Here is a 25,013-nt window from a genome sequence, read left to right on the forward strand (position 1 = left end):
TTAACATCACACACACACACACAGGAGCTGTTGATCCATCACTAACTTCAAATGTCTTATTCTGTCACTTCAGCATTTGACACCTTTTATCAGATTGACTTTGGTGCGGGAGAGTGAGCGGTTCACAAACGTCTCACAGCGAGACAAAGACGTGGACGCGTTCTTAAAGACGTCGCAGACTGACGACAAATCGATGTTAAGAAATGAAAGTAAGGTTTTTGGAAAATGAGGCAAAGATGAGAAAACTTTATTTTAATCACAAATAAACTTTTTAAAATTAAGACGTTAACATGTTAAAACAGTAGTTAGTGCAAAAAAAAAAAAAAAGAATTAAAAACTGAAATGAATTTAAAATAAAGGCTCTAACATGCTGATGAAATAAAATCACTTTGGTCTGGCACATATTTGGCAAAGTCGATCAGCTGGAAAGAAATAATTCACAATCTCCAGATTCTGGTCTCAGCCCTTTGACCCCGGCTTGAGCGTGCTGAAGGGTTTGGAGTTCCGCAGCGAGCCTGAAATCTCCTGCAGGAACCCGGTGATGTGCAGGTCCTTCTCCGACTTCTTGCCGTCGAAGATGACGACCAGCGTGAAGTGCGGCTCCGGCCGCGTCAGGTAGTACGTGCTCTGGACCTTGTCGTCGTAGAAGTGCACCACCTTGTCCAGGGTGTTGAGCTCGGCGCCGCGGTCTCCCATCATCATGATGACGTTGGGCCAGTGCGTGAGCGGCCGCTCCCCGGACGGCAGCGACACCACGGCGGGGAACTGCTCCACGCCCTTCGGCGCCTCGCGGTACAGGTGCGGGTGGTGGTAGCCGTGGCCCTGGAAACTCTCCGAGCCGCGGTTGTCGAACACCAGCGACACGTTGTTGGCGTCGTGTTTGCGTATGAAGGAGCAGATCTTGCCGTGGTAGTCCGGCGCGGTGCGCGCCGTCAGGGCCTTCATGTCGGCCGGCGCCGTCTGTCGACTCAGCGCCTCGTGGAAGTAGAAGCTGAACTTGGCGAGCAGCGCCGCCTGGAAACGCTGCAGCCACACGTACAGGTGCGGCGGCTGCACGGCCTTCTGGGACTGACCTCCGAACAGATTCTTGCGCATCTCTTTCTGCCGCTGGAAGAGTTGACCCCACGCCGCCAGCTTGGTGTTGGCGCCGTGGAGGCTGAGCAGCGCCGACAGGAAGTGCCACTCGGACACCTGAGCCTGGCAGCGCAGCAACTGAGTGACCACGTCCACTTCGGTCTGGAAACTTTCCTCCACACGACCCAGGATCGGATGATGGAACCTGAAGAAGCCACAGAGACCAGGTGAGTGGTTAAAGACCTAGTTCAGGTTTTTAAACGAGGTACTTATTTGATTATTCACGCCTTTATCTCACTGTGAGGAAACTGAAGTTTGAAAACCGCTCACTCTCCCACACCAAAGCCCATAGAGAAAACCAGTGATTTTAGCTGGCGGGGACACAGGAGCTGCTGGTCCTCTGCTGCCTCGTGTGGTCACTTTGTGTCACTAAAGTTAATCCCAAATGTAGGACTTTAAAAGCGACAAAAGTGACAAAATAAGACATTAGAACTTAGTGATGGAGGCAGCAGTGGATCAACAACTCCTGTGTGTGTGTGTGATGTTAAAATCCCTGGTTTTCTCTCTGGGGTTTTGGTGTGGGAGAGTGAGTGGTTTACTAAAGACATTAAGACATGAACATGTTCTTAAAGATATCGCAGACTTAAAGGGACTTGGATTTTATCAGGTGAGTCTTTTGTTAAGTGGCTAGAATCTGTTTTTTCCAGGCAGACAAAAGCAGAGCCGGTGAATGACCTACTTTATAAAGACACACACACACACACACAGACACACACAGACACACACACAAACACACACACACACACACACACACACACACAGAGAGCCTCAGCGTCGTGGACAGTTACATCAGTGACGTGTGTTCTGCTGCAGTTCAGTCAAACACACTCGTGTTCTCGTTGGTGCTGGAGCAGCAGGACTCGCCTCAGTTTGGCTGACGCGTCTCTGGGGGAAACTTGGAGTCGTGGATTTGCTGCATGAAGCAGAAAATGTTCTTCCTCTAACCTCAAAGTGTCACTCGCTCCTTTACTTTTGTTTTATCTCACTATTTTTTCCTTTTTATGATCCACATTTAAGAGACTTTATCACCTAAAGCTGCTTCTAAAGCTGCAGTGAAACTGTCCACAGAGACACTGACGTCTCTGGAGACTCCAGAAACGGCTTCAACTATTTATCAAATTATCAACTCTAAAACTCTTTAAACTCAAGTTTCTTCTTCACATTTAAGTCCGATTTTTTAGTTTTAGTGCTGGCGGACATTTCGGAAAAATGCGTCGGGATTGGCGAGTTTGCTCCGAGTTGGAAATCAGAAGAAATTCCGAGTATTAACTCCACGCCACTGATGTCGGACTGCGGTGAAAACAAGGAAACTCTTCACATTTTTTTATTGTAATTTTGTATTTTTCAGTTACATTAAAAACATCGCAATGTATCGTAATATATCAATTATCGCAGTATCACAGTATCGTGATATACTGTGGAAACTCAGTATATAGAAGTTCACCGCACTCCAGTTAAGAAGTCGGAAAACATCGTAGCAACGCGTCTACGGTCAGGAATTAAACAGTTCTATGTTTGCGACTTATTTACTGTGAAACTGATACGATATATCGGTGAAGTCGTCAGAATCCCACGTTGTGGGATCCGAGTTTAAAATCCAAAATCATGACCTCAGAATTTCCGAGTTCCAACTGTAAATGGAACGCACTGTTACTTCCTGATTCCCGACCCTGCTAATTAATTAATAAATAAATAAGTAAATCAATAAACTGACTTGGAGCTGTACTTCTGCAGCACGGCCTCCAGGGCGGCGATCAGCTCGTCCGAGTTGACGTTCTTCTGGTTCCCCAGCGAGTGCATCTTCTCGTACAGGTCGGCCATCTCCATGCGCGCCTGTGTGAAGTGGCACAGCTGCTCCGACAGGTGCGACAGCAGGTCCTCCAGGTACGAGGAGGCGGAGCCTGGCTGGCTGTGGCGTCCCGCGGTCGCCACCTTCCGCAGCTCGTTGTAGAGGGAGGTGTAGATGGTGCGGATGGAGTCTTTACGGCTGAAGAAGGACTGACCTCCTGCACACACACACACACACACAGCGTGTTCAGGTGCGACACTGACATCTGCTGGACACAACGCTGTACTTCACGTCACTTTATTAGGAACAGAAATCAGTCAAACAGCAGCAGCGAAGAAATCAATGTTTTTAATCTTATTTTAAATGTGAATATTTTCTAGTTTCTGTGATTTTTCAGCTTCTGGTCTCTTTGCTCCATAAAACAATGAAATCATTAAAAGCTATTTTTGGTTTGTGGACAAAAACAAGACACTGATTACTCGTTGATGAAAATAACCGTTAGTTGCAGTCCTAACATATTGCCGAGTAAAGTGTCTGGTGAGAACATGACATTATATCACCTGAAATCGTATAAACGTATTAAAATCGTTACCCATCTTCTGTCCCAGGAAGGTCATGTGGTGATACGCCTTCTCTGCAGCGGACAGGTGAGCCAGAGCGGCCAGCAGAGCGGCCCACATCGCCCCGGCACTTTTGCTGTTGTCCTTCTCCTTCTCCACATAATCTTTCGCGCGGTCGAACGAGAACAGACCGACCTGAGTGAAGAAACTCTCCAGGATGGCTCTCTCCCGGGGAACCGGCCGCAGCTCCTCCGCCTCCGTCATGACTCACCGGGGCTCCGGCGGAGCTAACGAGCTAACTGTCAGCGTTAGCGCCGGCAAAGAAACACGCCCCGGTAATAAAACATCACTATTTCAACCCAAACTGACGGAGACTATTAATAAACTCCACCAAGTCACATCAACTAATGTAATCATGTGAATAAAAAGACAATATCTTTTAAAAACTCGCCTATATCAAGCTAAGTGGCTAACCGCCTGACGCCATTTTGACTCCGCAGGATGTACACAATACGGCGAGCCGAGAGGGACAAAATAAATGCATTTGACAAGTAAGTGGTTTTTATTATTATTGAGGGATTTTAAGAAGTAAATGTGTTTTTTTAGAGAATCATGAAGCTATAAAGCTATTATGTTTTAATGTTGTAGTGGTAGATTATTTATATGCTATCGATAATAATGGTACATTTTATTGTTATGAACATATTTATTATATTATATATAATAATAATGATGATACCTTAGTATTATTATGTATCAGGTTCAACACTAATTATATACATATAGTCTTATCTAGTGTTTTATTGAAATTGTCAAGAGTTATTATTGATTTAATTATTGATTCTATTTTATTTCCGTCTGTTTCGATCATTTTTACGTCATGCACTCTTATTTCGAAAAGCCTTTATTTTCCCAGATTGTTGGACTTTGTTTTATACTGATAGTGCCCCCTCCTGACCAGACTAGAAGTGTGTTGACCCCCAGGTCATTTGATTTTAAGGCCCCGTCTCAAACTAATAATCATAAACAGTACAGCACAGTGTGAAAATGTAGGTCAAACTTAATGACTATACTTCCCATGAGTCTTTGCTACATAAATGTTATCAAAACTATCTGTCTGTCTGTCTGTCTGTCTGTCTGTCTCTCTTTCTCTTCTGGGTGGAGCTTTGCTTCCTTTAAAGAGTCTCAACCGCCTCAGATGAACACAAACCAGATCCACTGTCATCCTCCAGACCAGAACCAAAATCTGTTTCCCTCCTCTGCTTGGTAGGTGGCGCCATCATTCTGTGTGTGTGTGTGTGTGTTTTAGGACATTTTTTAACCTGGTCCTAATGAGGCAGAACCTTATTTCTGAGGAATTGGTTAAAGTTTAGGACTAAGATTTAAATTGTGGTTATATTAAGCTTTGGGTTAGTCATTAACTGGTTATGTTTAAGGTTAGTGATAAGGCTGTGTTTAGTTGAAAATCAATGCAGAGTCCTGAGAAGAATAGCTATATACAGTATATGCATAAACTGCTAAACTCATTAGATTAGACTCAATCCGATAACATCACACTATATTATATATATTATCACATAAAAGTAGATTAGATTAGGCTACATAATATTATATTACATTCCATAACAAAATAAGATTAGATTCTGTTTTTTTTCAGTTGTTAACTGTAATTTTAAACGTTGGGGTTTTTAACCAGTGACCATCAAAACAAATAATTTATGAACAAATTCTGCAAAATTATAATATAATCACTTTATTTATTTTATTTACAATGTTTTGAAATTCGCAGACAAAACGATGATCAATATTGTGAATTGTGTGGTTAAATAAATCTAACATTGACATAAACCACAATAAAAGTATGGATTCTGTGGTTTTTAACGTTTAAAAATGAATAAAACAAGACATTTAAATCAAATCAAATCCGAACATGTCTCTTTAAGAATCGTAGGCGTTTTCTTTGCGGAAGTCGGTCCGTCGGTGAAACGCGTCATTTGTATTGTTAGCTTTTAGCAGCGAGATAACGTCGTAAACGTGTTTGTTGTGCTCTGGAAAAGTAAATAACTCGGTTTAGTGTCGTTTTTTCTCAAAGACTCGAACAACAGTGCGGGATAAAGTCGCTTAGTTTCGCCGTGGAAGCGCATTTAATAAATAAATGGGAGTGGATCGTGACGATGGCTGCGGTGAAAAGAGGTGAGTTCGTTTATTTCGTCATTAACTAGTTGAGATTGTACATTGAAATTGAAATTTTAAAAAAAACTTTTCACATCTGTTTTTGTATATAAACTCGTTTATTTTGTTTAGTTATCGGTCCATTATCAGCCCAAAAACGCGTATCGGATTATATCACACTGCCTCTAAAATCTCCGACATAAGCGCTGCGATACAGCAGCACATTCCGCTCCAGCACGTCTATCCAGCAGCGCCAGTGGTGATCAAGTGGGCTCTGCGTGTTGGATGCATGTAGTCATACTTTAGTATGTCGTCCAAAAATGGACCAAAAAAGTCATAGTATAGTATGTCGTCCAAAATCGGTCAAAAAAGTCATAGTATAGTATGTCGTCCAAAAATGGACCAAAAAAGTCATAGTATAGTATGTCGTCCAAAAATGGACCAAAAAAGTCATAGTATAGTATGTCGTCCAAAATCGGTCAAAAAAGTCATAGTATAGTATGTCGTCCAAAAATGGACCAAAAAAGTCATAGTATAGTATGTCGTCCAAAAATGGACCAAAAAAGTCATAGTATAGTATGTCGTCCAAAAATGGTCAAAAAAGTCATAGTATAGTATGTCGTCCAAAATCAGTCAAAAAAGTCATAGTATAGTATGTCGTCCAAAAATGGTCAAAAAAGTCATAGTATAGTATGTCGTCCAAAATCGGTCAAAAAAGTCATAGTATAGTATGTCGTCCAAAAATGGACCAAAAAAGTCATAGTATAGTATGTCGTCCAAAATCGGTCAAAAAAGTCATAGTATAGTATGTCGTCCAAAAATGGACCAAAAAAGTCATAGTATAGTATGTCGTCCAAAAATGGACCAAAAAAGTCATAGTATAGTATGTCGTCCAAAATCGGTCAAAAAAGTCATAGTATAGTATGTCGTCCAAAAATGGACCAAAAAAGTCATAGTATAGTATGTCGTCCAAAAATGGACCAAAAAAGTCATAGTATAGTATGTCGTCCAAAAATGGACCAAAAAAGTCATAGTATAGTATGTCGTCCAAAATCGGTCAAAAAAGTCATAGTATAGTATGTCGTCCAAAAATGGACCAAAAAAGTCATAGTATAGTATGTCGTCCAAAAATGGACCAAAAAAGTCATAGTATAGTATGTCGTCCAAAAATGGTCAAAAAAGTCATAGTATAGTATGTCGTCCAAAAATGGACCAAAAAAGTCATAGTATAGTATGTCGTCCAAAAATGGACCAAAAAAGTCATAGTATAGTATGTCGTCCAAAATCGGTCAAAAAAGTCATAGTATAGTATGTCGTCCAAAAATGGACCAAAAAAGTCATAGTATAGTATGTCGTCCAAAAATGGACCAAAAAAGTCATAGTATAGTATGTCGTCCAAAAATGGTCAAAAAAGTCATAGTATAGTATGTCGTCCAAAATCAGTCAAAAAAGTCATAGTATAGTATGTCGTCCAAAAATGGTCAAAAAAGTCATAGTATAGTATGTCGTCCAAAATCGGTCAAAAAAGTCATAGTATAGTATGTCGTCCAAAAATGGACCAAAAAAGTCATAGTATAGTATGTCGTCCAAAATCGGTCAAAAAAGTCATAGTATAGTATGTCGTCCAAAAATGGACCAAAAAAGTCATAGTATAGTATGTCGTCCAAAAATGGACCAAAAAAGTCATAGTATAGTATGTCGTCCAAAATCGGTCAAAAAAGTCATAGTATAGTATGTCGTCCAAAAATGGACCAAAAAAGTCATAGTATAGTATGTCGTCCAAAAATGGACCAAAAAAGTCATAGTATAGTATGTCGTCCAAAAATGGACCAAAAAAGTCATAGTATAGTATGTCGTCCAAAATCGGTCAAAAAAGTCATAGTATAGTATGTCGTCCAAAAATGGACCAAAAAAGTCATAGTATAGTATGTCGTCCAAAAATGGACCAAAAAAGTCATAGTATAGTATGTCGTCCAAAAATGGTCAAAAAAGTCATAGTATAGTATGTCGTCCAAAATCAGTCAAAAAAGTCATAGTATAGTATGTCGTCCAAAAATGGTCAAAAAAGTCATAGTATAGTATGTCGTCCAAAATCGGTCAAAAAAGTCATAGTATAGTATGTCGTCCAAAAATGGACCAAAAAAGTCATAGTATAGTATGTCGTCCAAAATCGGTCAAAAAAGTCATAGTATAGTATGTCGTCCAAAAATGGACCAAAAAAGTCATAGTATAGTATGTCGTCCAAAAATGGACCAAAAAAGTCATAGTATAGTATGTCGTCCAAAATCGGTCAAAAAAGTCATAGTATAGTATGTCGTCCAAAAATGGACCAAAAAAGTCATAGTATAGTATGTCGTCCAAAAATGGACCAAAAAAGTCATAGTATAGTATGTCGTCCAAAAATGGTCAAAAAAGTCATAGTATAGTATGTCGTCCAAAATCAGTCAAAAAAGTCATAGTATAGTATGTCGTCCAAAAATGGTCAAAAAAGTCATAGTATAGTATGTCGTCCAAAAATGGTTCACCCTGTGTGGGTTGGGCTAATCCAAAATAGTGAAAACTAGGGGGGTGTTCTGTGTTTCAGTAAAATCACGTGATGAAGCTTATTGTTGACTGTGACCTCCTGTTGTTTGTGCTTCAGCTTCACTTTCCCTCGTGCGTCGTCATGGACTGTGATCGTCAGCTGCTGATGAAGTCGTACGTGAAGATGATGACGGACATGATCGTGTTGTGCGTCACGCTGGCGCTGTCGCTCTTCTTCTGGGTCGTGTCTCTCGTCATCAGCAGCTACTACGGTGAGCCGGAGGAACACGTTGCTGCTGTTGTTTTTGTTTGTGTGTCCAAACAGAATCATGTGCTCTGTCCTGAATTCTTTCCCCTTCACGCCGCGTTACTTTAATCCCTGTCGTCGCACTTTACCCAAAAACTCGACCAAAATCATCCAGTGTGTCATTTTTGCATGATGTGGAGAAACTGTTTCCTGTTTGTAAATTCCTCTGTGTGTTTATATGAAAGCGTCTTAAAATGGTTTTATTGTCTCTGTTTAATAAGAAGCAGCTTTTTGTCCTCGGTTTATGTCGTCTGTCTGTCTGCCTGTCTGTCTGTCTGTCTGTCAACGCTAAAGTCCTGTTGTGTTTCCACAGGTTCACTGCAGCCTGTGTCGCCATGGCGATGGTTGTTCTCCATCCTGATTCCCCTGGTGTTGACGGCGAGAGCGTTGAAGAGACGCAGCCTGGACTGTACAGGAGCACTGGCAGGTGTGTGTGTGCGTGTGTGTGCGTGTGTGTGTGTGTGCGTGTGTGTGTGTGTGTGTGTGTGTGCGTGTGTGTGTGTGTGTGTGTGTGTGCGTGCGTGTGTGTGCGTGTGTGTGTGTGTGTGTGCGTGCGATAAATGTGAAATAAAGTAAATATTCTATATAGTGATTAGAAATCCATTAATGTTTAATGTGAAGCCTAATTATATGTGTTAAAGCAGAATTAGACCATATTTATAGTCACACTGTGATTTCAACTGCATATGTAATCAGATTACATACAGGGATGTCATCTGATTACATATGGTGATGTCATCTGAAATATCCTCAGGAATTATGTGACTGTGGCCACTGAAATAATCTGATTATGTGTACTGAAATAATAGGATTACACAAAAATGTGACACCAGTGAATTAATCTGATGATATAAAGAAAGATAATCTGATTGCACCCACAGACGTAGTCTGATCTGAACTGCCGCAGTAATCTGTGTATCCTAAATGACCTGGTTATGTGTGCTACAATAAGTAGATTACATACACTCACATAATCTGATTAAAACCACTGAACCAATTGAATCTGATTATGTCTGTTCGCACTGGAGCCGTCACGATTCTTCAGATTGTGATTATGTTTGTTAGCATAATCAGATTAATTTTTCGGATTATGTGAGTGTATGTAATCCATTTATTTTAGCATACATAATCAGTTGATTGTAGAGGATGTATTCAGATTACATAGCTGTATGTAATCAGATTACATCTGCAGTCAAAACCTTTCAGTATGGTCAAAATGTGCTTTAACACAAAGAATGAAAGAAGTGAAGCTTTAGAAATGTGTTTGTTAATCATTATTTTTAATATTTATCTCAATAAATCTATTGATTGGAAACGTGTCATGTGACCTCATGCAGGTCACATGATTTATTTGATTTAATTTGAAAGGGAGCATGTGCATTAATAAGCTAAATGTCACCATTGGATGCATTACACCAGAGTTTCCATCTGCAGTGTCTACACAACACAGATCAACATGAAATGTCCCTCATGTAGAAGACAAATGTGTCTCTTTTGTAAGGCAGCGTCTCTGCTCTTCGTCAGTTTCCATAGAATGTCACTAAACCTTGTCCTTGTTTTTTCTCTTGTTTGTAACGATGTGTTTATCTCTGACAGACAATGTTGATGTTTGCTGTAAATAGCAACTATTGTCCAGATGTTCAGAGGAGAAAATGTCTCCCCAGTCCAAGTTCTTTCTGTCATTATCAAAGGTTTCCTGTTGACTTTTAGGTGAACAGTTAACATTAGTGTGAAGCATCATCTTAAAGCTGTTACTGGTTCATTTTGTTGCCACCAGAGTTAGATTGTGGTCTGACAAGCCAGTGATCAGGTGATCAAGTTGTAGTTCTTTCAGGTTTATTTTCAGGAAGAAAAGATCAAGTATTGTACGTGAACATGTAGTGATTGTGGTTGTGTCCTTAATCAGTAGTTGTAGATGGTATTTGTCTGTAATAACCTTTAGTTTTCTCCTCTTAGACTTCTCTTCCCAAGTGAGATTAAAATCCCCCATAATAATCCTGTCTTTGTTATGGTCACATCAGCAGATTGGACAATAACGATGTCTTGGTCTTGTGTTGTCAGCTCTGTTGGTGGGTTTCGTGCTGACGATGGCGAACCTCAGCTTCTTCTCGTCTCTGATGGCGTTTTTCGTCACATCCTCCAAACTCACGCGTTGGGGCGGAGCCAAGAAGAGGAAGATGGACGCCGAGTACAAAGAAGGTACGAGAACGAGTCGCAGGGAGCGCGTTTATTTAGAAAGGTTTAAATACAGTGAAAGTGATGTTGACGTGTGTGTGTGTGTGTGTGTCTCAGGGGGTCAGAGGAACTGGGTCCAGGTCTTCTGTAACGGTGGAGTTCCTACAGAACTGGCTCTGCTCTACATGATCGAGGTCTGAACCCGAACTCTCTGTAAGTGGATCTGGTTTCCCGGTTCTTTCACTAACGACGGCCTCTGTGTCGCAGGTCGGTCCCGGCGAGATCCCCGTGGACTTCGGGAAACAGTACTCGGCCTCGTGGATGTGTCTGTCACTAGTGGGCGCTCTCGCCTGCAGCGCCGGCGACACCTGGGCGTCGGAGGTGGGGCCTGTGCTCAGCCAATCACAGCCCAGACTCATCACCACCTGGAAGGAAGTCCCGGCAGGTGAGAGCGTTTGGGTTTAGTCCTGAGTTTGTTTTTACGTACGTTCAGTTTTACACAATCCAATGCTTTCAAAACCAGAAGAACCAAAAATGCAAAGAAATCTGAATTTAGCCTGATTTAGATTGTCTTACTTCTTACTCATGTATTTAAAAGAAAAGAAAAGAAATTAAAGTCATTTATTCTTTCTGCAATTTGTTTGAAGTGCAAACAAAATATATCAAAGAAATGTTTTTAAAACAATGTAATGTCAAAGTTCTTTAAAAAACAAGAAATTGGTCAGAAGACATATGAAAGACTTAAAATCACACTTAAGTCGAACTCTGAACTAAAGGGAAATGTGATTATTAAATTCACACCAACACAAACGTGTTTTCTTCTCGTCCTTTTATTTAAATCTCTGTGTTTTTAGAACGACGATCATGAAAATGATTTCAAAAGAAAAATCAGAAGTGATGTGAACCCAAAAACACTTAACAATGACTCAACTTAAGTGTCTTTGGATGAAAAACAGTGGAGTTGTGTAAACAAACTGGACTTTAAAGGGTTCAAATCCCCATAATATATTTATATTTCAGGCAGAAGTTGCTCATTTAAATGTGAAAATGTTAATTTCTGATATTTTTACAGCCATTATTGACGAAGGAGACGTTTTCTGAGGATTTAGTAATCATGGTTGTTGTTGTTGTTGTTGTTGTTTGTTGTCTCACATTATAAAGTGAACTCAATGTCAGAGTGAGTGCAGTTTATATAAAATCTGCACTGTGTCTTTAAGACGTGAGACCTTTAAATAATGGACCATAATATTGTATTAAGTGTAGTTAAGAAAGTAATTTTTATTTGTAGCCCCAAAAAGGTCATGAAGTTGCTCTTTATCTGTAGAATGTATGATTTTTATGTAGTGTTTTATATTTTAAAGTATATTGTTATTTTTCTCATGGAGTTCCAGTTTCTGTACAAATGTCACACTTGACAGTAAAAAGGATCTTGAAAAGGTCGTCGTAGGGCGGGGCCCATATCACGATATTAATTAATCTTTATGATTAATTAATTAAAGTTTTTATTATTTCTGTTCAAATAGTAACTGTATATTATTGTCATGCAGGAAGGAGATAAGTTTAGTAGTTTTATTTCAGTGACCTCTGACCTTTGACATGTGAATGAAACTTGTAACCGACTGTTTGTGTTTGAAAGGCTTTGAAGTCTTTAGAAACTTCAATGACATCAAAGAGAAAATCAGCAGATATATATCGAGTATCGTCATTTAGCTCCAAAATATCCACATATGACTTTTAGGCCTAGGTTAACCGTGTTTACGCTCAGTCAACGGTTTGTCACAGAGAGAAGGTCAAAGGTCGTGTCACCTCGAGGTGCAGAATCAGCTCTAAAGTCAAATGAAGTGTTGAGTCTATGGATGAACTGTAGCTCAGATAAAGCTTCTGTACGTTCATTCACACAGAGGCTCTGTGTGTGTGTGTGTGTGTGTGTGTGTGTCCCAGGAACTAATGGCGGGGTCACGCCTGTCGGTTTGATCGCCAGTCTCCTGGGAGGGCTCACGGTGGGTGTGGCTTTCTTTGTGACACAGCTGGTGATGGTGAGTGACCTGCACATGGCCAACCCTCAGTGGCCAATCATGGTGTATGGGGGCGTGGCCGGCCTGCTGGGCTCAATGCTGGACTCTTTTCTGGGCGCTCACATGCAGTATTCAGGTCAGTGTGTGTTTCCTGGTGATTCTGTGATGACAGACTTAATGATTGTTTGCATAATGGATTCATCTGTGGATTATTGTCTAGATTAGTCGTTTGGTCTCTAAAAATCTCATAGTTGTGTGTAATGTGTGTAATGGATGAATAGTTTTTTAGAGTGATCGTGTGCTCTCTGTCCTCAGGCTTTGACGTGAGCATCGGGAAAGTGGTGAGTCACGAGTCTGCGACCACGCGGCGGATCTGTGGGAAAGCCATCCTGGACAACAACGCCGTCAACCTGTTCTCCTCCGTCTTCGTGGCCCTCCTCCTGCCCGGGCTGGCGTGGGGACTGTGGCCTCAGTCAGAGTAACGAGGTGGCGAAGACTTCGTGTGGATGGCTGCTCGTAATGTGGGAGGAGTCAGTGTGTCTCCCAGCTGTCCCGGGGGAAGGACAGGAAACAGACAACAGGAGCACGCTGAGGTATCACCGTTTTTATTTCAGAGTGTCTGAGAGAGGAAAGGCACTAAACCAAAGTGAGAGAGCGACATGGACTTAGAGAGAGAGAGTGGTTTACACACACACAAGCGTTTAAAGGACAATTCCCCTCAGTTTGTAAAAAGAACCACAAAACAGCCGAAATGATAGAGGAAGTGTATTTGTTTCCTCACCGAGAGATTGTGATCTTGTTGTTGTTGTTGTTGTTGTTTGTGAAATGTGATTATCTTAGCATTGAAGTGTACGTGTTGTTGTTGTAGGAAATAAAAAAGAAGGTAAAGAAACCAAAGTGCATTTGTGGGTATCTGACAGGAAGTGTCGTTGCTGTTTGACCTTGTTTGGGTTGATCATCACCAGGGTAGGGTTAGGCCTGATTGACCAGCGGGGGGGGCGTGGCCAACACAGGTGGCAGCGAGCAAGCATAAGAAGCAGGGCAGGTCGAGAGGCGGCAGCCGAAGCGGCGGACGAAGACAGGACAAAGACAGAGGAGTCATGCAGGAGTCGCGCAGAGGAGACGCTGGGCTGGGCCCACCTACTAACTTCCTTTTACTTCCCTCAACACCTCCAGCCCCGTGATTGTCTGACAGAGCCACAACATGAAGGACGAGCTGCTTTCCTTTCTTTATCTTCATTGCAGTCACACTGACTGAAATTCTATCCTTCTTCTCTGACCTCCTCTGTTCTCCCTCCACCTCCTCATGTCACCAAACACTCATTCTTCAGTCAAATTGCTTCTAATCTCTATCATCTGGTTGCTTCTCTGACTCTTAAACAGGCCACAGGGACCTTCACAGCACACCGAGCAACACCTGTGTCACAATCTTGCCCTCTAACTTCTGGGGTCCCTCAGGGTTCTGCCCTGGGCCTTCTCCACCTCTACACCCAGTTTCTTTTTCTTCCAGGAGAGGGCGTGTGTTTGGACCCAAATGTTGAAATGCACTTACTGCAATTCGCTTTGGAGAAAGCGTCTGCTAAATGTCAAAAAGTTAAGTTAAGTGAAGTAGAGTAAAGTAAAGTAAACATAAGCTTACATATTATACACACACGTTACTTTCACCTTCATCTTATTATTCAATTCACTGTAAGTGACACATTACACACAGAGCCGCTGTAAAACAACAAAAACCGGATTCTACTATACAAGAATACAGTGAGTGAACAAACTGGGAGAGAGGAAATATTTTGTCTTTTTTACATAATAGATTTGAATTTTATTCTTAAAATATTTACATTTCTTGTAAAATTCCCACATGTCATTAAGTTCTTCTTACTTCATATAATAATATTAATGGATTCTGAAGCTCTTCACTTGGTTTCTAAGCCGACAAACATCTAATTCAACTGTAGTGTTTATTTTCATGCTGGAGTGTTTTCCTGTTTCAATAAAGTCATTAAGACGAAAAGAAAGTGATGCTTGAAAAGAAAGTCTTCTTCTGTCTCTCACACACACACACACACTCACTCACTCAGGAGGGGAGGGAGGGAGGGAGGCGTTCCTGACACGACCCGGTGAGAGTGGGCGGGTGCAGCGCTGTGATTGGCAGGTGAAGCTGTCGTCACAGCTGGTCTTTGTAGTAGCCCAGTTTGGCGACGGACATTTCCCTGCGGAGCTGCGTCACCTCCCAGAACATCTGCTCCGCTGAAGACACACGGTCACATGACGGTCACATGATACACCAGGAAGTTTACATTTAACACACAGTTTATTGTCAAGGTGTCATCTCGTGTGTGTGTGTGTGTGTGTGTCTCTCTTACCGTCCTGTTGTTTGACCAGTCCCTGGTGAATGTAGCGAATGTAGGTGAAGAAGTTACACACAGCTGTGATCTAACAAACACACACATTAGTAAACACACACACTTTACGGCACAATTCTACTTAAATGATGTTCTATAATAACTGTAGTGTGTGTGTGTGTGTGTGTGTACTCACTCTGTATCGACAGTAAGGAGAAACATAGTAATAATTGGACGAGTCTCCAAACTTGATTCTGTGCTTACAGGTTTTGGTCTGACCGCTGAGCGCACATTTCCTGTCACACACACACACACACAGAGAGAGAAAAAACGCTGAGTCATTGTTTTTGTCGACAGAAACAAAAAAATTAGCTTTTAACTAGAGTAGAGGAAGCAAGGAGGGAGGAAAGAAGTAAAGGAGGAGAGAAGGCAACACTGATCAAAGGTTAGTTTCATCTGGATCTCTAATAAACCTGCACACAAGTCAAGTTATGATGAGTCAGCAGAGGAAGAGGAGGAGTCAGGCAGCGAGGGGGAGGGGCAAGAGAGATGGAAAAATAACATAGCGAGAGGGAGGAGACTTACGTGACGAGCTCGGCTCTGCGTCCACTAGAGGAGGAAATTAAGGAAAGATGAAGAGATGATGATGATGATGATGAAGGAGTGAAAGATGATGAAGAGGTCTGTCTGTGTGTGTGTGTGTGTGTGTGTCCTCACTTTGGTCCTCCGCACTCCACGGCCGAGGCTTTGACCACAGGAAGTGGCTGAAAACCCACCGGCTCCACACTGAGCGTGTTCTGCTCCACGGCTTCTAAGATGGCCGATCCCAGCTGAGGAGGAAGAGGAGGAGGAAGAGGAGGAGACACAGGTGATCACATCATGACACAGAGTGAACACAGAGTGATTCTTCAGTTTAAATTGTTACTACACTGTTTTAACATTTTCTGGAGCTTTAATGGTTCAAAGAAGCAAAAAAATAAAGGTCCAGTTTTTGAGAAGTGTTGAGAGGAGAAACCTGGTCTGGTGTGGTCTACGTACCTCGCTCTTGTTGAAGGTGAGACACGGGTAAATGTCCTCGCGGTAAACTCTGTCCAGGAAGCTGCAGCTGCGCTCCAGCGTCGGCTCCTCCCTCCACGTCTTGAACTCAGTGAACAGCTGAGTGTCCACCTGCGTCCACAATGACAACAGTTAGCATGAAAACTGCATCGGGACATGTCCTGTCCTCTGTGTGGACGTCCATACCTCTCTACACTCTCGGACGATGGGCTGTGTGGCAGACGGGTCGGGTTGTGTCCCCAGGATGGCAGAGGACGTGCTCTTGTTTCTGCTGTGACCTTTCCTGAACGCCGTCTTCACGCCAGCGGGAGGAAGTTCACCCACAGGAGACGTCGGTGACGACAGGACCAGCGTCTTCAGAGCCTGGACCTCGGCCTGGAGGACATCGATCTGGAGAAGACGACGAAGAAGACGAGGAAAGAATGAAACTGAAACGGCAACTTACACTGTGTTCAAATAACTCAGTGAAGGAAACTCATGTTTTACTTCAGCTTCTTGTTTAGCCTCGTGTTTTAGCTTCCTCTTTAGCCTCGTGTTTCAGCGTCTTGTTTAGCCTCGTGTTTTAGCTGCCTCTTTAGCCTCGTGTTTTAGCTTCCTCTTTAGCCTCGTGTTTTAGCTGCCTCTTTAGCCTCGTGTTTCAGCTTCTTCTTTAGCCTCGTGTTTTAGCGTCTTCTTTAGCCTCGTGTTTTAGCTGCCTCTTTAGCCTCGTGTATTCAGTAAACAGCATCACTCCCATAGCTGCATCTCCTTCTGTGACTCACGTCAGTCTTCACTGTTATGATGAACACAGACGGTGAAGAGACGACTTCTCTGAAGTTCTGTCTACTGTACACGTCTATGCGATGAACCACGTTGGTTCCTGTCTGGGGGGCGTGTCGTGGGTGTGTCAGGGGCGTGGCATGTGTGTGTGTGTGTACCTTGCCCAGAGCTTCTTTCAGTTGTTTTTCAGCCGTCGCCTGTTTGACGTTTGCTTCTCTCACCATTTTGTGAGCTTCCTGCAACAAACACAGTTTCACAGTTTTCATCATTTCTTTCAAACGTGTTTGAAAAAGGAACAGATCTCTGCCACACACACACACACACACACACACACAATTCTGATGAGGACAAGGAAACAAGAGAACAGAGGAAAAGGAAGGAAGGTGGAAACCAGGTTTCACAGACTCAGTCCAGATCGTCAGCAGCCGTCGTGTCTCTGAGCAGGAGCGTCAAACATAAATCTGTCTGCCACCAAATACACAGACAAATATCTATTTCTCTACTTTAACGTCCCATTGAAACAAATACAGGGAATCATTTAGTGAAGGAAGAAAAAAGTGAGATTTAAGTCGTCACACAGACGTCGTAAAGCACCAAAGCAGCAGAAAACAAAGACTCTTCATCCGGTTTGTGTCTGTCCACAGCGTCAAGAGGAAGTGGAAAAACAAACAGGAAACAGGAAGCAGAGGAGGAGACGGAGGAAGCGGAGGAGAGGTGATGGACACCGACCTGGAAGAGACTGGCGGTGAGTTCCTCCAGCTCCTGGCCGAGCTGATCTCTGACTTTAGACAATCTCTCACACTCCTCATCCTTCAACAGCAGATCCTTACACACACACACACACACACACACACACACAGCAACAACACAACAAAAACAAAAACAAACGCTAAATAATCACATGAGTGTAAAAAAAAACAAACAAAAGAAAATGAAGAAATGAAAATGAGTGAAATATGTTTTAAATCCTTTTTTTTACACAAACTAACAATCACTTTTATTATCAATTATTTAATAATAGATTATAATATTATAATAATATATATATATATATATATATATATATATATATAATAATTTATTGTTTTTGGTTTGAAAATGTCAGAAACTGAAGAAAACGTCCATAATTCACTTCGACAGAATAATATATTAACATTTACTGTGAAAAAGATGAAGTTTATTAAAGTGACGTTTAAAACACTTTAAACACAAAGTTTACTAAATAATTAGAGTTTGAACATATGCATTCAAATGAAATATGGAAACATTTATGAGTTCATGACAAACTGAAGAACCTCACACACACACACACACACACACACTCACATTCACCTCTGTGTCTCTCTCTGTGTGTGTGTGTGTGTGTGTGTCTCTCTGTGTGTGTGTGTGTGTGTGTTACCCTCTGAGCCTTGGCCAGCTCCTCCTTGAGCCTCTCGTATCCCTTCTCTCTGACCTCCATCACAGACGGACTCCTCAGCCTCGACAGGCTGTCGCTCAGAGCGCTGCACTCCTCCACTTCCTCCCCGGACAGGAAGTTGCCGTCGGAGGACTCGGACTCCAGACCCGGCACGCTGCGAGTCGTCACCGGGGGAAACGGCAGAGGTCAAACACACGCGACAGAATATTCCCGTGTTAATCCAAAGGATTAAGCGTCTCTCGTACCTTCCATTGTGACTGTGTCTGGGCGTGGAGTAAACCGGCTGAGTGGGCAGCTGGTCCGCCCGCAGTGAGGTGCGGAGGCCAGGAGGGGGCGCTCCCAGAGAGTGGGTGCGGTACAGAGCGGTGGGCGGGGCGCTGTGGCGAGGAGGCGGGCGCTGCTCCGCTTGATTCTGCAGAGAAAAAAAACACACGGTGATTTGATGATTTCATCAGACGAGTCGAGTCGTCTCTGGAACTTTAGATTAAAACAGAAATCTTATTATTTCTAAATGACTTTTTTCACATAAACACAAAAAAAACATTGTAAACAAACTCACGTTTCCTGCTTGTGATGAGTTTTCTGATGATTATGATTCAGAATATGACAATAAACAGCTTTAAACTCTTCCACATTCACAGAGAACTCACGTTAAAAATGATAACATTACAAAAACATTCTAAATAAAAACAACTGCTTTTTGAGGATTCTATGGGCGGAGCTTTGAACAGAGACTCGGGCTCCCTCTTGTCGCACTTCCAAATAAATCACTACAACTGTATGTTGGCGAGTATAAAAACATTTTGAAAGTCTTGGTATTTTCTCCACGTCGGACGTTTTAAAACAAACGCACTGCCGTGTTGACCTCTGACCTTACCTGAAGGTCAGGTGTGGTGGGCGAGGCCAAGTTCACCTCATGAAAGCCCTCCAGAGTCTCGGCGTTGGTCTGACGGCTGCTGCACGCCATCGCAGCGGCTCTCTGACATCATACACACATCTGTGGACACACACACACACACACACACACACACACATCAGTGAAGCTCTGTGATCTGTGTGTGTGTGTGTGTGTGTGTGTGTGTGTGTGTGTTGTACCATGGTGCAGCAGCAGGTGGAGCTGTTTTCAGGATCACTGAAGGTTCCACAGTCAGTCAGAAAATCGTCAGCGTGAAAACCAGGTCAGTTTAGAATGACTCAGCAAAACACAGCTTTACCTGTGTGTGTGAGTGAGTGAGACAGAGAGAGAGAGAGACAGACAGACAGACAGACAGACAGACAGAGAGAGAGACAGAGCAAGACAGACAGAGAGAGACAGAGAAAGACAGACAGAGACAGAGCGAGAGACATTATTATTATTCATTTTATGAAACGAAAGAACAATCAAAACAACATTTTGACCATAAACTGTAATAAAATGGACGACTTCCTCCTGACGACAAACAGGAAGTGAAAATATACCAACTATCCACCAGGCGAGCTAACAGCTGAGAGGCTAACAGCTGGTGCCGCTAAAAACAGCTCAACTTTTATTTTGTAGTAACGAAGAAGGTTCAGAAAAATGTATCAGAGTAAAAGTACACATTTTATTTTGGAAAATAACAGCGTTGTTATTCTTTTTCTTAGCCACCAGCTGCTCACTCTCCACCTGCACCGCGAGCTCCAGAGTTTAAACCTCGTCTCATTTATTCATTTTGTGTTTAAATTTCATGTAAAAACTTTTCCTATCAAATGAATCGTCGACTATTTTGTTAATGGGTGAATATTTTCAGTTTCTTTGCTCCATAAACCACAAAAAATACATTTTATCGTGGTAATAAATGAATGCATTGATAAAATAATGTTGTTCTGTTTGATCTCTTCATCTCTGCGCTGACTCAGCAGAGAATTTTAATCCTAATCTGAGAAGTGAAATTCTGAGAAAAATCATATATGAAGACGCGTCTTTGTTCGGGAAGTTTTCAGGAAAAAGAGGAACAGACCGGAATCTCACACGTCCACACTCAGATAATGTATGCTTTCATGTTCTCGTTCCCGTTGATGAATGAACACATGAACTGTGAACAACTTAAATCTCTACGGTCTTTGAGTGTGAAGAGAAAATTCTTAGAAAACATAAATGAACGTGTGTTTGTGCACACGAACAGCTGCGGGGTTTCAACACGACCCCAGTGGACGACTTCACGTTCACTCGTTCACAAGAAAACCACTTTCCAAAAATACCGGGAATCCGCAAAATCACACGTCCACAATTTTCAGCCGGATTATTTGTGTTCAAGTGACGACGTCAAACAAATGTAAGTAAATGTATGTAAATGCAACAAAGACACTTCCTGCTGCTTTAATGGCGACAACAAAACACTGAACAACACACAAGCCTTCATCATCATCATCATCATCATCGTCTGTTTCCTTCACAGTGACTTTGTACGGCTCACCTGCTCAGCATGCTGTGTGTGTGTGTGTGTGTGTGTGTGTGAGAGTGGGTGTGTCTGAACTGTGTGTAAATACACTAAAGACAAATTCTCCTTTAAGAAAACAAATAAAGATGGTGTGACTGAGAAAAGATGACATCATCACCTCAGGTTATTCCTGTCCAGAAACTAGATCTGTGTGTGTGTGTGTGTGTGTGTGTGTGTGTGTGTGTGTGTGTGTGTGTGTGTCAGTACTGTTACAAAGTTCTCTCTCTCTGTGTGTTAATAAGTGTCCTCGCACGCGTCAATAAAAAAAACAAGTTTCAATCAATAAAAGGTGATTACAGCTTTAGCTCCGCCCCCTCCGAGTTTCAGTTACACAATGTTTATTAATCTATAGCAACTAACATGTGACACGTTTAAACCCGTTCAAATTATTATTGATTAAACTTTAACACTTTAAAGAAATACAGTCAATAAAAATAAGGATTATTATATAAATATATATACATAAAAGTAACTTTTGTTGATATTTAAAAATGACATTAACAGATTATTTCGGAGCCACTGAACTAATCTGATTGCATTTACAAAAACAGTCCGATTCGCCCGCTGGAATAATCTGATTTTAACGGCCTCAATAATCTGAATACATTCACCCGCCGAAATAATCTGAGAATTATTGATTTTTTAAAAATGATATTAACTGATTATTTTGAAGTTTTGGAGAAAAAAACCCAGCTAATTGTGACTATTTTATCAAACATTCTCAGATGTTTAGCCTATTTTTCTCCATCTGATAAAATATAAAAGTTTAGTAATAATAATGATTTTTAACTCATTATTATTAGAATTACACAGAATTCTTTTTTATAAAGACAGAGACGTCGGTCAAACTTTGACGAGCGCTTGTGTCTCCGCCTCTGACCGTCGCCATGGAAACCAGTCCTGCAGAGCGCGGAGTAACCGGACACTCTGAGAGAAGCCGAGTGTGGATCCAGTTACTCTGAGCGTCCTCACGCGGCCTCACGTCATCGTCTGAACACATGAAACGACCAAGAGACGCTGATACTGCAACTTTTGTGACATTGAAGAAAATAAATTATTATTGTTATTAGACAGACTGCACCTTTAAAAGATGAAAACAAAAATTAAGAGACACATTTTTCGACTAATTCATCGTTCTCACTCAAATTAAAAGAAATAAAATGTAAAAAAAAAACTGAGTTAAGAAAGAAAATATTCCATCACAATTATAACTGGTTTTGACTTTTTTTGGGACTAATTTACTGTTTTACTCAAAGCGTGTAATTAATTAACAACTATTTCAACACAACGTTGTAAATTAAACTTGATCGTGTTTGAATTCTTGACAAATATGTGATTCATCACTGACACTAGGGCTATTTTTTGACTCTTGTTTTGTTTTGTTAAATATTTTCCTCCTGCATCATTAAATGATTTTGGAGATGATGATGATGATGATGATGATGATGACGATGACGATGAGGATAATTATTGTGTGTGGAGTAAGTGGAAGAACCAGACCTTGAATGCATCGCTGAGCCTCGTCACTCACAGCGTTTAGAAAAGAGACTTTAACGTGTCGATGGAGGTGAAACCTGAACCTCAGACTCATAAAGAGAAGAGAAGCTGCAGCATCAGCTGTAAACGTTCACTGACGCTCATTCATTCACATGAGTCAACTCACACACCTGTTTACTAAGTGTTTACACCCTTCTGTGTGTGTGTGTGTGTGTGTGTGTGTGTTAGACCACGAGATTTTATATTCTGCTTTCTACAACTCTTAGAATTTAATCCCGTAAAGATCAGTCTGGACAAGATTTAAGTGAAAAGAGAAAAAAACGAGTTGTAAACTGCTATTTCAGCTCCTCCCCCTGCTCATTTTACTCATTCATACATATAAAACTAAATTAAGGGATGTCCTGTGTTTACATGTGTTATTTTATAGCTATCTGGAATTTATATTAATGTGTATTTATCTCTGAAACTGGCGTAAAACGCTGTGTTCCAATTGCTCCAACGAGATTTTTAAACTGGGATTCTAACACTGCTACTTTCAACGTTAATAGCACTTTTGTCGTATTAGTTTTCGCAGATGTCGTGCGACGTTTTTATCCGTAGACTTGTTGATACCCCGTTCGTGTGACAAACACATACTGCTAACAACGGTTAGCCCGCGATAACGTTTGTATTTCCGACTTAGAAAGCCGCGTATGCAGAATTCCGACTTCGACATAAATGGAACGCGGCGGAGTGAGCGTGGCACTGTTTCATTTCAACGTGATAGTTAACGGATGTGACGCCGTCGCCACCGCGTAGAAACAGCGTTAAAGTAACATGCTAAGTTTGCAGACTATAATGAAAACAGAATTCTTTGAATGAAATGTCAAAAATAATAGTAAAGGAAATTAAGAAAATAGGAAAATATTTGATTGGAATTGCTTACTCAGCATTCCCAACTATTTAAAATGTTACATACACGGAGGGATTAATAATCTACTTACTCTTGACTGTAAAATAAGACTAAATTGAGGGTCACTAATAAATATATAACTACATAAACACTGTGATAGGTGTTAAAGTTCCAGGTGACAGCTAGGTCACGTTAGCACCGGGTTAGCCGCGGCTAGCAATATGTGACACGACAATGCTATCAGATACAGTTCGCTGTGGATGCTAACAGATGCAGTTAGCTGTGGGGGCGTGTAAAAAGAGCCAACCGTTGTCACAGTGTCCGCGTGCAAGACACACGTCAGCAGCGTCTCTTCGTGTTTCTGACGCTACATCGCTCGAGCTAACGTCCTTTTAAAAATGGGAGCTGGCGTTAGCCAGCCGAGCTAACAGCTTCATTCAGCAGCTGTGACAGTCACGTGACAGGAGGCACGAGAGTAAACAGACTCGTGAAAAAAAACACAACAACAACAACAGAAACACACAAATAACGTTGTTCTCTCGTTATTGAAAATGAATGCGTTATTGGCTTTACAATGGTTGCTAATGAGGGTCTGATTCCATTATCGGCCACTGCACAGAGCCCGGAGGCGGCTGAGCGGAATTCACTAAATGACCGAAAACACGCGGTGATTTATATGGATAATATCCCGCGGTACAGTTAAATACACCCGTGTTAGACGGTGTGTGACGGTGCAGCAGCAAATGACGGCAGACACACAACGGGAGAACCGGAGGAGCTGACGGCTCAGCGTCCGATAATGGAAGCACACACCTCTCTGCAATGGTGCGTTTGCGTGCAGCCTATGAAGCTAGCTTTAGCAATTTAGCCCCTTAGCGAGTTACAGTGAAGAGTGACGTTAGAAAGACGAACTCACCAGTGTCTGCGTGAACGTGGACAGCAGCCGATCCGAACCCACGGAAAATAAACTAATTAATAAATTAACAAATAAATAAACAAACAAAGTGAAGCGCAGGCTGAGTGAGCAGCGGATCCGCTGTTGACGCAGACCGGAGCGGGTGAGACAGGAGGTGCGTTCAAGGACCGCTGGAAATGACACGATTCTACGTTTTGTTTTCATAAAATCTCTTTTTAATCCGAATATAAGTTTGTTGTTGCTGTTTTTTTCTTTGTTTTTTTTTCTTTACAAATTTCAGTTAATGATTGCTAAAGTATATTAATTTACTGGCTTATTTCAGAAGTTTTCCTTCCGTATTTATACATATACACACACACACACACACATATATATAGCCTATATTTGTTGTAGTCTCTATATATTCATAAAAGATAAAATATGTTTCCACAAGATTTTAAACTTATAAAAAGACAAAAACAAAACAGACAGTATCATAATCTATCTCTTTAGATAGATACAACACTGCCCTCTAGTGTCGACAGTTATTTCAGCAGCAGTGAACACGATCATCTGTATTTATTGATTCGCTCCACAAATAAATAAACTATTATTACAATAAAAAATATAAAAGACTGTTTTGCATCACATGGATGTGTGTGTACATGTGTGAATATGCTGATGACGTCACTTTTGTTTCTTTAAAAAGTGAATTTATTGTGAACTGACCTCACACAAAATGAGAAACATGATTAATGTTATTTAATAAGTCACACGTAATTATTTCAACACGTGTTTCACGTGTGTTTGTTTTGATTTTCAGCATCAATAAAGGAGGCGTGAGACTCCAGGCTGCAGCCGGCAGGGGGCGCACACAACAAACGCATCCTGAGCTTTATGAATTTTCTGACGTTTTTTTTTTTGTCCTAATTCTGTGGTTTAAGTGCATTTATTACTGTACATATCCATGTCTATAGTTGATTTATTTTGATTTAAATCTCAATTCTTTCATTCTATAATA

The 25,013-nt window shown here is 41.5% G+C and overlaps 3 protein-coding genes across 6 annotated transcripts; 1 reads left to right on the forward strand and 2 right to left on the reverse strand.

The window, feature by feature from the left end:
• Positions 1–226: 226 nt before the first annotated feature.
• Positions 227–3,997, reverse strand: kics2 (KICSTOR subunit 2). The gene is made up of 3 exons (XM_058626299.1): positions 3,516–3,997; positions 2,849–3,140; positions 227–1,279 (listed from the first exon to the last, which is right to left on the reverse strand). Exons 1-3 carry the CDS (start codon positions 3,745–3,747, stop codon positions 460–462), a joined length of 1,344 nt encoding a protein of 447 aa, XP_058482282.1. The 5' UTR covers positions 3,748–3,997; the 3' UTR covers positions 227–459.
• A 656-nt stretch (positions 3,998–4,653) lies between these two features.
• tmem19 (transmembrane protein 19) lies at positions 4,654–13,462 on the forward strand. 2 transcript variants are annotated; one of them, XM_058626301.1, is made up of 8 exons: positions 4,654–4,749; positions 8,297–8,450; positions 8,799–8,912; positions 10,547–10,684; positions 10,778–10,854; positions 10,928–11,105; positions 12,602–12,811; positions 12,991–13,462. In XM_058626301.1, exons 2-8 carry the CDS (start codon positions 8,321–8,323, stop codon positions 13,155–13,157), a joined length of 1,014 nt encoding a protein of 337 aa, XP_058482284.1. In that variant the 5' UTR covers positions 4,654–4,749; positions 8,297–8,320; the 3' UTR covers positions 13,158–13,462. The 2 variants fall into 2 exon arrangements, with proteins under 2 accessions (XP_058482284.1, XP_058482283.1); XM_058626300.1 differs by lacking the exon at positions 4,654–4,749 and adding an exon at positions 5,458–5,676.
• A 1,234-nt stretch (positions 13,463–14,696) lies between these two features.
• rab3ip (RAB3A interacting protein (rabin3)) lies at positions 14,697–24,172 on the reverse strand. 3 transcript variants are annotated; one of them, XM_058626302.1, is made up of 14 exons: positions 24,014–24,172; positions 19,345–19,463; positions 19,127–19,246; positions 18,495–18,661; positions 18,232–18,403; positions 17,562–17,657; positions 16,991–17,068; positions 16,260–16,463; positions 16,056–16,184; positions 15,735–15,847; positions 15,603–15,626; positions 15,214–15,313; positions 15,039–15,108; positions 14,697–14,922 (listed from the first exon to the last, which is right to left on the reverse strand). In XM_058626302.1, exons 3-14 carry the CDS (start codon positions 19,214–19,216, stop codon positions 14,840–14,842), a joined length of 1,326 nt encoding a protein of 441 aa, XP_058482285.1. In that variant the 5' UTR covers positions 19,217–19,246; positions 19,345–19,463; positions 24,014–24,172; the 3' UTR covers positions 14,697–14,839. The 3 variants fall into 3 exon arrangements, with proteins under 3 accessions (XP_058482285.1, XP_058482288.1, XP_058482286.1); XM_058626305.1 differs by lacking the exon at positions 17,562–17,657; XM_058626303.1 differs by lacking the exon at positions 15,603–15,626.
• Between the last annotated feature and the right edge of the window lie 841 nt (positions 24,173–25,013).

This window comes from Solea solea, chromosome 3 (genome assembly GCF_958295425.1).
Source record: "Solea solea chromosome 3, fSolSol10.1, whole genome shotgun sequence".
NCBI classification, from domain to species: Eukaryota; Metazoa; Chordata; class Actinopteri; order Pleuronectiformes; family Soleidae; genus Solea; species Solea solea.